Here is an 11,386-nt window from a genome sequence, read left to right as displayed (position 1 = left end):
GGACGCCGCCCTCGACTCTCCGCGCTGCCATTTTGAAGCTACCCAAACCCGCCCCGGCCGCCTCCGCCAAGATACCCCTCTCGTCCCCCACCGGCGGGCAGCCGCCCCCAGCCCACTGCCGCAGCGCGGGAAGAGGCTGCACACAACGCGATACCCCCGCCGCGGCAGCAGCACCCTCTGCCCCTACCGCTACCCACCGGCCGGCCCGCCGCGGCCCGCCTCCGTCTCCTCCTCCTCCTCCTCCTCCTCCTCCTCCCACCGGCCCCGCCCGGCAGCGGCAGAGGCCTCCCCGGGGAGCGGCGGGCGGTGAGTGGCAGCGGCGCTACCCCCTCAGCACAGCGCGGCGGGGAGAGGGCCGCGGCCGGTGGGCGGGCCGGGGCCGCCCCGTAGGGCTGCGGGCTGCTGGCGGGCCCCCACTTGCCGCCCAGCTGTCGCCGGAGCCGGAGAGAAAGTTGCCGCCGGGAGTCCGCGCTGGTGACTTCGCCCTGCCGGGCTCGGTGAGCGTCTGGGGCGGGGACCGCTGGCAGGACGGCCCGAGCTGCCGGCCTCCCTCCCGCCCCGCGCCGTGCTCCGGCTGCGCGCCGGGGTTTCCCGGCCTTCCGGGGTGGCAGCCGCCGCCTGGGCACCCTCCGGCGTCACGGGGAACGAGGCCGAGCAAACTCCGGCTCTCCCGTCCCGTCCTGCCCGCCGGGAGCGGTAGTTGCAGAGTCACCGCCGGTAGCGGGGCTCGGCCGGGCGGGCGTCCCGGGGCGGCGCGGGCCCGCGGGTGGCCCCCGGCTCCTCCCTCGGCGCCGTCTGGCTTCTAAACAAGCCCGCGCTCCCCGAAAGTCTTACCCTGCTTCCTGTTCCCAGACTGTCAGAAAAAATCCTACAATCAAATCTAAGGGCTAGCATCTGCTCACGTCTAAGCCTGCAGCAGGGAAACTTGGTGGTGTCCTTCACAGGACAAGTGCAGAGTGACTTTTGGGGCGGGAGTATTTTTTTGCTAGCTAACACCGAGGTGAGTGTTTTCCTGTTCGTCGCATGTGTATTGGAGAGATGTCTTAGTTGCCCTCGTCTCCTTTCTGGAAGGGGTGCGCCCCAAAAGAGCTGGAGTCTCGCTGTGCAGCGCATCCTCTGCCGCTGCCGGCTGGGCTGGAGCCTCGGCATGTCTTCTCTTGCTCGTCTCTCTTTCGGAGCGCTAAGGTCAAGTTTAAAACCAGATGCGAAGTAACTTTTGTGATTGTATAATGGTTAAAAATACTCCTGCTGCTTTACTGGGAAAGTATTTTAATCTCTGTGTTTTCCTAGGACTGTTTGAAGGTTGAATGGAACTGTGTTGGTTTATTAATAACTTGATGTAGAAACATAATACAGAAATGCATTTACTCATATCAATAAAATATTTTCTGGTTTAGGGAAGCTTAATTTTGGCAAGCAAGTTGGCTAAATTGCAAAAAATATGTTTAATGATGGTAATATTGCTGATACTTTTAGCATCCTGTTGTGATTTTAGTGTTCTCTAAGTAGAAGTAGTTGCCAGCTGAGTTAGGTGTTGTATCTTTGATTTTAGCTATACTACTTTCATGTTTACAAGGACATCTTTAGGTCAGTATTCTGAACATACAGAACTAAAAGAATATAGTTTACAGCCAGATACCTTCCACAGTGTTCCTTGTGAATTGGTTAACTTCAGGGAAGTTGCTCTTAAGCAGCAAGGGTTACTATGTGTTATACCGGGGTAGTGTATGCATATCTTGCTATTTCCTGTCTTGTAAAAGCTAAGCTTTCTGTAAGCACTTTTATGAAAAAGTTTACTTATTTAAGGAACTTTTTACTATAGAACAGAGATCCTCTCGTCGTTTAGGAGAGGGCTTACAGTGGAGGTTAAAAGGTCTTCTCTTGTAAGGAACTGTAAGGCCTTTCTCTCCCTGCCTTAGTGGTTTTTTGTATACATGCTATTTTTTATAAAACTGGATAGCAGTTTAGTAGTAAATAAAGTCAGCTTATTTTGGATCATGTGTATTTCAACTGGAAGTGTTTATAAAGAGCATCTTTGGTGGTGTTCCTCTCCTCATTTCCAGTGGAGAGTTCTACACCTTTTCCTCCTTTGCCTTCTTGTCTTTCTCTGTCGCCCGATTAGGTGGTGGCTGTGAACTAGGTGCTTGATATGAAGTGAATTTTTCTATCATTATAGACGTGTCAATAATGTTCCGTAAAAAGTTAGGGGCTAGTCTTTGCATCTGTAAGTAGAACATTAAAAGTTATTTATATGCAGTACTTACCGGATTGATTCATTAATTTTAGCGTTTATCGACACTTGAAAATAATTTCTTACTTAGAAAAAAAGGCTGTCGCTATTCTGGCACAATGCTATATATGGTCAGTCTTATTCAGCAATAACTCTCATGCTTGGAATTATTGAAGAATGTATAAATACATCTTGAAATTGCTATCGGTCTTGCCCTTTTCTAGGCTTTTTGTTCAACTAATTGTATAAGTATATTCAGATTTTAGATTTTTACTCTGGTTTTAAGTCATAACCCTGCTATCTGATAATCATTATTCTCTTCTTTTGCAGCTAAAATGATTTCGGATCCTGATCCCCCCTCAAGTCCCTCTCACCCCCAGCTGCATCTTGGAAGGTCCCAGCTAAACGCTGCTGCTGTGGACCATAGTGAGAACAATCAGAAATCTGGACCATCTTCAGGAGAGGCTGCAAATTTTTCTTCTTCAGTTCCTGGCTACTCCCATACCAGGGAGAAAGCTGAAAAAAATGGTAAGTATGAAAGCAATTTTTATGCAAAATTGGCTTATGTTAAACATTGGGAAATTATTGTGTGTATATGTATTCTAAACTCTGTTTAAAGAGACCCTGTAAAGTAGGAAAATAAATGTCTCCAATTTCTTTTAACCTGTTGTTGTGGAAGAGACTTTTCTTCTGCAGCTTATTTTGTGCATATTTTTGAGTTTTCCCATCCCATTTTTCTTTTGTGTACAGAGCAACAGGAAAGAAGTTTGTTTGAAAAATTGGCAGGAAGAATTAAATATAATTTAGCATAATATTAAGGTTTCAGTTTAATTTCTTTAGTTGGCTAGATCGCATGCTAACTATAGCTTTAATGTGAATTCTGATGTGGATGAATATACTGCTGTAATGTAGACTGAGGGAATAATAAGCTGATATATGAAACCAGAGCAACAGAAATGAAGTTAAGATTAGCAGGCAGGTAAGAAGTTGGATTAAGAATCATGATACAATTTGAAAGGCAGAATGATACTTTCTTTTTCCCCGCAGTGTGAACCCATTGAGTTTCTAAGATTGTGAAAACTGACGGGATGAGAGAAATGTGTCATGCAAAAGGTAGAAAGAAAAGTATCTGGCTCCTGTATTCAGCTGCTGAGTTCCAGTTTTAAATTCAGTTTGTAATCTAACACTTGTGCAAGAAGGTCTTGTGTTCGAGGTCTAGCAAAATTACTGCTCTCTAACTTTCTTTAAAATTAGACTTTGATTCTGAAACTGCTTATGTGCATGCCCTTACATTCATAAATATGAGTCACTCTATTAAAGGTAATAAGGCTATCCAAGAGTTTAAAATTGTTAAATGTGTGAATATCTACGTGGCATGTATCAGATGCAGCTGAGCTCTGCACATAGTTCAGGCCAGTATTGTGGCTGTGTTAGCACATCTACTGTTTGCATCTAATTCAGAATTGACTTTTGGAACCTTCTGGGTTCTTCGTTACTAAAAGGCACATTCCAGATGGAGGAGAATTTTTTGGATACCTGAATTTCTAACATGCCTCAGTGTGTCATTACCAACTTTGTCATCCCGCCCACCTGTAAAAGAATTCAGAGATGATGGAGAATTGACACTTCTAACATTAATTACATGATTATTAATTTAGGATCAGTGCCAACAGGTATATTTTCTTCCTTTCTTCATTCTCCAGTTTCTTGGTATGCTTCAACAGGGAAGGAATAGCAACAATATTAGGAATATGTTATGGAGTTATCCTGGGCTTTGTTATAATAGGATTTGAAAGAGGAAAACATAGGTTTCTGTTGTCAGTGCCCACATTCATGCAAGATTCTGAAAATGAATACAAGCTATCAATTTAGTGGTGTTTTACACAGAGATTCTGTCAGGTATTCTTCTCTAGCTAATTTGGAAATTTTCTTATTCCATATAAATATTGGACTTTTAAAATCATACTGAGTTTTGTCTTAGTTCTCTTTACAGGCCTGTGTATTTACTAATGATCCCGATGCAAATTTGTATTATAGACGCTTTTTTTTGTGCCCCTGTAAAAGGGGACTTTCAAGCGTTGATGTATTTCTCCATTTCAGTTGTGACTCATTCCTGATTACTTTAAATCTCTTCCCATGAAAATCTTCTCAATGCCTGGTGCCACTGTCATTGCCCTTTCCATCCCCATCTTAACATATGCAAGTATTTAATGCTGCAGAATGAGCTACTATTGCCATTGTGTCATGCTGGAGTCTCTAACAACCAAGGTATTAGTGGATTTAGATAGCAAATGTGTTTGATAAGATCGTGTTTCTTCATCCAGTATTTTCTTTTACTGTTATTTTAGATTTATGTCATTTGTCATAATACTAACAGTTTCTAGAACTGAAAACTCATTTAAAAGAAAGGAAGCAGAGAATTTTTCTTCCACCTACAGCAGCACTGGTCATCAGAACTTAAAAACAGGGATTTTTAGTAGGACTTCAGAAAGAAGTACAAATAGAAGTACAAATTCAGTCATGTATGTGCATATGGAGACAAATACGGAAAAAAGTGATGTCTCAAACAGAAAATTGGCACTTCAGCAATTTTCAAAATATTTAAACTGACAGAGAAGGTATTCCTTGGAATCACTAGAGCCTTTACCAATAAATAACATTCAAGTTGCTGATAGATCTAGGAAGAGTCTTGTGGCCTTGTTGTATGAAAGGACATAGGTGCTAGAACAGATGTTCTGGGAGGGGCTGTTCCAACTTCTTTCTTGGAAGATTAAGAAGTCAGTTAATTTGAATAGTCGCTATGATGATGACTGTAACTCGGAATGATGTAAAAGAGGACAGAAAAGACCAGCCCATTGCTGTGCAGAAAGCTATTTTATAAATATTATTAAATATGTAGAAAACTCCTCTTTATTGGTGACTTAAATATCTTGCACAAAATTCTACAAACTTTAAATTTGTAATGGAAGTAGTTTAATTTTTAATAAATCAGCTATGATTTCTGTTGGAGAAGGGGAGCTATGATTTCTGTTGGAGAAGGGGAGAGATATACAATGTCCATCTCAAATATTATCTTGAAAGGCAGTTTTACCTCAAGCGTATCTACCACTTGCCCATGTGCCCTTCCCACAAAGAAGGTTACTGGTGTCCTGGGCCGCATTAGATAAAACATTACCAACAAGTGGAGGGAGCTGATTATTCCAATCTGCTCAGCACTGGTGAGGTAACACCTGGAGTGCTTGTGTCCAGTTCTGGGCTCCCCAGAACAAAAGACATGGACAGACTGGAGAGAGTCCAACAAAGGGCCACAAAGATGATGAAGGGACTGGAGCATCTCTCCTATGAGGAAACGCTGCGAGAGCTGGGGCTGTTCAGCCTGCCCAGGGGAATCTTACCAACGTATATAAATACCTGAAGGGAGGGTGCAAAGAGGATGGAGCCAGGCTTTTTTCAGTTGTGCCCAGTGACAGGACCAGAGGCAGTAAGCACAAACTGGAACACAGGAGGTTCCCTCTGAACATCAGGAGATGCTGGTGTGTGGTGTGGGTTTTTTTGGTTTTTTTTTTTTTACTGTGAGGGTGACCGAGCACTGGCAGAGGTTGCTCAGAGAGGTTGTGGAGTCTCCATCCTTGGAGATGCTCAAAAGCCATCGGGACGTGGTCCTGGGCAACCAGCTGTAGGTGGCCCTGCATGAGTAGGGGGGTTGGACCAGATGACCTCCAGCGGTCCCTTCCAACCTCAACCATTCAGTGTTTCTTGAAATATTCTTGCCAACGTATCTGTATTTCTGATCTGTGCTTTTTCTTCCAGTCTCTACTTACATATGCTGTGTTTAAGGCTACAGCATCAACATGAATGTTAAGTAATTTATTTCCTGGAAACACCAGTCTCCTACTCCTGCTACATTATCCATATCTTGCAGCATCATCCAGCAAATTAATGAATGCCCTGGCTCTGACTCAGTAAAGCACTTAAGCACACACACATCCTCAGCTGTACAGGTACTTCATTTGGATCGAACTCTTATAGTATAGGTTTTTTCTTAGCAATTTTTCAATCTATCTTCTGCTAATGTATCATTAGGTAGTGGTTTTGTTATTCCTTGTATAATTCATTTCACAATGGGAGGTAACAGTGCTTTGAGAATTTATTGTGCAAATCAAATCTGGATTTAATGAAAAAAAAACCCCAACATTCAATTGTTGAGCTTGAGATGATTTGTAAATCTTGGTTTTGTTGCTTTAAAAAAAGAAAAGGAGGGTATTCCTATTTCTACCCAAAGCTGTTGCATTCCCTAGAAAACTTCTGCCTATATAAGCTATTGTTTTTTGTGTATGTGATAGGAATGGAATGACTATCAATACGTAAACTCTCATGTTTAAAAATAAATTAAAAAATTGTTACTCTTTCATGGATGTTCCTGGACAGGAAGTTTATTAGTGAGCAAAGCATATACACTACTAATTAGGGCTTCTGAAATTTTAAAACCATTGAGTCATCAGTATTCATGTAAGCAAATTACAGGAGAGTTGCCAGTTGCTTAAACAAAAAAGTTCTGCCATTATTTTAGTAGTAGTCTGTGTCAAGAGGAACAGGGTGTACAAGCAAGGAAGACCAGTGGCTGCTTGCTGATGAAGTTTGTTGAAACAGACTAAGACTCAAATCTCCTAAGATACTTTTGTGCCTCCCAGGTGCACAGGCCCCTCAGTTTCTGTCCAGCTGCTCCATACCCTTTTTTGGCATCTGTATTTCATCCACTCTATGCATCCTCCTGCCTTCAGACACAGCCCTAAAGCAATGCAAAAAGAAATAGCTCAGATGAGAGCTCTGGAGATCCCAACACCAGATTCTCCAAATACGCTTAAAAACATCATTCTTGCTAGCAGAACCATTTCATCTATGTGTGCACAGAGCAGGACTAGGAAAAAAGCACCTTCAACATGTTCACTTAGTTAGCATGTGAGTATCTGAATACTGCTGCTATTAATGTAATGTTTTTGGAAGAGACGCGTGAATCCACACTCCAGGTAAGCGGTCTGTGTTGCTGAGCTAGTAAGTAGCTTTCTGGGGCCCAGTGGTTGTTTCACTTTTGATTCAGATGAAAAGAAAGCAGAGTTGAGAGAAACTTCTCACAATACGATAGTGGTGTGATACTTGCCTGGGATGTCTGGATTCAAGTAACTGCTTCAAGTCAGCTATAATGGTAACTTGAACTGGACTGACTCTCACCCCAGGTGAATATTTATTGTGCTGCAGGTTATCTGGAGGTGTTAACATTTCTTGTAATGCTTAACTACTTTCAAGCATGTAAAGTGTCTTTCTTAAAAATTGACTGTCTGCCAGTCAGCAGGTAAAAGAGGACATTCTAGGATAGTAGAGAAATCTGGGAGGCAGTGTGACGGTGATAATTTTTTATATGTGGATGAAACAGATTTTATTTGGTTTTTACATTATTCATGTACATTTGCTAGCCGGTAAGGTTGGAGAAGAGGCATCAGGTATTCAAAGGCGAGAGTTCGGGAAGTTTTGAGGGCATTGCAAAGCTAAGTTGCAGTGCTTGAAGAAATATTTCTTTGGTCAAGGAACTAATTTTTGTTTTGTCCGTGTTCTTGCTGTTAAGGAAATAAGCACAAATCTCTTGCTCTAGAATTGAGAACATATGGGGAGGGTATTTGTACTGAGAGCTTTGTAGACAGAAATCAGTTTCTTCTGTTTTGTTTGTAGCTATGCAGAGTTCTGCTTGCACATAGGAAGGTTATGAGGTTTTTTGTATCTCTTGGAAGAGAATTATTTTATAAATTGCGTGACTTAGAATTTATAAATAGTACAAAAAAATCCTTCCAAACAGTTTACAATGTATTGTAACAATGTGCAACAGTGCGTCTCCAACACATTGCTAAATGATAGCTAACGAATAGGGAACCTCTAATTTACAAATATTTTCCGAGTGTTAGCCTCTTCCACTTAAGGTTACAAAGAACCTTTGCTTCAAAGCTCTGTTTTAGCACTTCTGTGTCTTCATTTTTTGTCAGTTTGCTTGTACAAACTAACTCTTGAGGCAAAGTGAAATGTTTGTGCGAAGCTTGAGGAAATCTCAGAAAAACCTTTGATTGTTAGAAGGGGAGGATTATGCCTTGAAGTATTAATTACTTAACAATTTACCTGTCAGTTTATTAATGCCCCTTCAAACTTTACCTGTAATTACTCAGGCTCCTGGAAAGCTCATTTGCCAAGCATTGCTGCGGGGGAGAAAGGATTCTATCCAAACAGAAGTTAATGACTGTATTTTCAGATAAAATTTTGGGACATAGTCATAGTCAGTACAGCACAATGGGAAGTGGCTTTTTCAGGTCTGCTGCTATTGTTGTCAATAACATGCTGGTGTTTTTACTGTACATAGGAGTAGGATTGGACAGCCATTTATTTGAGGAAAGATTCGCCATCTTTGCCTCTTTCACCATTTGAAATACATAAATGTTTTCTTCAGCTGGTAACAAAGATATTGTTACTGCTAAGAGTTTTTGCGTTCGCACAATGAACCAGATTAAGGAAAGTGCCCTAGCTCAATCTTCCTTCGTTATTTTTCAGGTGGATCAATGTCCTAATCTGTGTTCATTTATGATAACAAAATGTTTGTTCTAGCATAGTCCCAGGGTGTTAGAGGGATAGAAATGAGCAGCTGAAGGGGAAGAGCTATATTCGCATTAGTAAATCGTGTACTCATATAGGAGTAGCTCTGTAAATCATTCCTATTCTACACATTTAGAAATTTAATCTGGCATTTGGAATACAGTCTTTCAATTTAGTTTCCTCCAAAAGGAATCCAGTATGCATGTTCCACTGTGCACACAAAATACATTAAATAGGAATAGTTGGAAAGTTAAAAGTACATTCCTCATCTGAACCAACTCTCTAATATAATTATAATATACCTGCATTCAGCAGCAGCAAGATCTCTCTAGATATTTTGCAGTGGCTTTGGAGGAAAACATTTGGAATTACCTAATATCTTTACATTCATCTCCAAATAAAACTGCAACAAATCCCTGTTACGCTACAATAATGAAGGAGAGACTTGAAACTGTGTGCTGTTAGAGGGCCCCTTGCAGCAGCAGAAGGCCCCTTCATTGTGAAAGTTAGAAGGTGCGACTGGAAGCAATAAACTGGGAAATAACTGACTTTGCAAAGGATTGGTTTTAATTATTGAAAGTGCTTGCTAAGCAAGGTAAGAAGGCACTGGGGACTTGCAAAACAATTACTGTGGGCCTTTTTTAAGGGCCACGCTATTTTGATGGTAAGCTAATGATCTGCTAGAGTGTCTGTGTGTAGAAGAGCCTGGACTGCAGAACTGCTGAAATTCCATTGAACATTGTGCAGGTTGTTATGATAACTTTAGGTCTTCACCTACAAAAATATGTGGGCTTGGTGAGGTTTATGATCTCAACTCTTTCTCGCATTGCTTTTCTGCAGGTTGCATTTTTCTTTCTCTTTTTTTTTTTGGTGGGGAGGGTTAATAATGATGATTATCAACTGAGAAATTACAAAAAGCTTATTTATTTTTAACTCTCCAGTTTTGGAACATGTTATATTTATCCCAGCTCATCCATAAAGGGTTTAATCAGAGATGCCTACATAGAAAAAGCAGCAGGGCTGTCTCATTAGTTGTGTGTAAGATTATTTTAATGACTTTAAATGATCATTGTACAATAATAGCTATGCTAGAAAGAAATACCTTTTAAGAATAGTTTTTGCTCCACTTTTAAAATTTATAGTCTCTATAATATCATCACTCTTAGTCTTCCACCTACATGCTTTTTTTTATTGCTCTCTTGGCAATTTGCCTTCATTTTGTGGGGGTGCAGAAGTTGTTCCCTTTTCAATTTAATGCCATTTGACTTGCAGTTGTAGTGTGACTAAGACTATTATCATATCTACAAACGCATTGCTGCTTCCGGAGAAAGCAGACTTGAGTCCTAGACTTCAACACCTCTGTAAGCAAATGTTATTCCCCTATCTCCCATCCCTGTTATCACCTTTAAAAATAGAATGCCTGGCAATGTATGCTAATATAAATATTTTTAAATTGTTCTTGGGGCAAGTAGGGCCATCTTAAGATCTCACCCATGGAAGTTGTATGTTTTTCTTCTATGCACTTCTCTTAATTGTACCAAGCCCTTACTTTGCAGTTAAGAGAAGAATCCAGGAGGCTTCTGAATGGAGGAAAGGATTCAACACTCATGGATGAGCAAATAAGCATCTAAAGTTAATAAAACCATTTATCAAAACAATGACGTTTGTTTTACAAAATATTTCTCCCTCTCCAGTCAGTTCCTCTGTTTGTGTCATTATATTCTGTATGTACAAATCATGTTTATGATGTGATGCTTAATGCCTGCTTTTAAGTGGAATGTCAGACTTACCAGAAACTTTACTCCTACATAGGTACTGCACACAATACCACTGAACTTTTGGAGCTTGTAGAAAGTGAGTAGGAGGATTTCTCTAGAGACTCAAACTGGCTCCGCTGAACATTGAAAGCTCAACAGTACAATCCAGTGACACACAAAAGCTATTAGAACCTTAATTTTTGTTACAAGATGTACAGATCAACTTTCCCTAAAAGCACATTGATAACAGACAATCTACCTGTGTATGAACACTTTAAATCTCTTTTTCCTGAAAGAAGGAAATCAGACACCTCTCACATTGGAGATACGCTTACATAGCATCTTCTAGCCAATGAAAGGATTTTTTATTTTGTCATTAATATGTGTATGCCTTTGCTCCTAAGTGTATCTGAGATTCTAGAAAGCTTGTTTCATAGTGAAAACAAAATCTGCAATAAAAAGATGTGCAGTTTCCTGAAAATTTTGAATTTGTTGCATTTTGATAAACTTACCAGAAGTTTTGTATCAAAACACTTACAGAAGGAACTTTTCCTGCAAAAAATGCTTGTGTAACACTGTACCAGAATTACCACCATATACTTCCAAAAGGGACTGGAGGTATTATGTAGGACGTGATTCCAAAAGAAATACCTTCTAGGGAGATATGGCACAAAGTGCGTTCTGCTATATCTGTTTTGGTTGATATCCCTGGGCAGGCATGCCCTTAAGCCTTCGTTTTCCTGCTTTTTCCTTGACTATTTATTGCTTG

General features: G+C 40.9%; 1 protein-coding gene across 1 annotated transcript in view; it reads left to right on the top strand.

Moving 5' to 3' along the window:
• Window positions 1-290: 290 nt before the first annotated feature.
• Window positions 291-11,386, top strand: part of WFS1 (wolframin ER transmembrane glycoprotein) — a 36,655-nt gene continuing 25,559 nt past the window's right edge. Inside the window, exons 1-2 of the mRNA XM_059817654.1 lie at window positions 291-306; window positions 2,561-2,758. Of these exons, the coding sequence (XP_059673637.1) occupies window positions 2,566-2,758 (193 nt within the window). The 5' untranslated portion in view covers window positions 291-306; window positions 2,561-2,565. The remainder of the gene's footprint in view (window positions 307-2,560; window positions 2,759-11,386) is intronic.

This window comes from Gavia stellata, chromosome 5, assembly GCF_030936135.1.
Source record: "Gavia stellata isolate bGavSte3 chromosome 5, bGavSte3.hap2, whole genome shotgun sequence".
Lineage (NCBI taxonomy): Eukaryota > Metazoa > Chordata > Aves > Gaviiformes > Gaviidae > Gavia > Gavia stellata.
The sequence above is the reverse complement of the archived record's forward strand: the minus strand, read 5'-3'. Positions and strand labels throughout refer to the sequence as shown.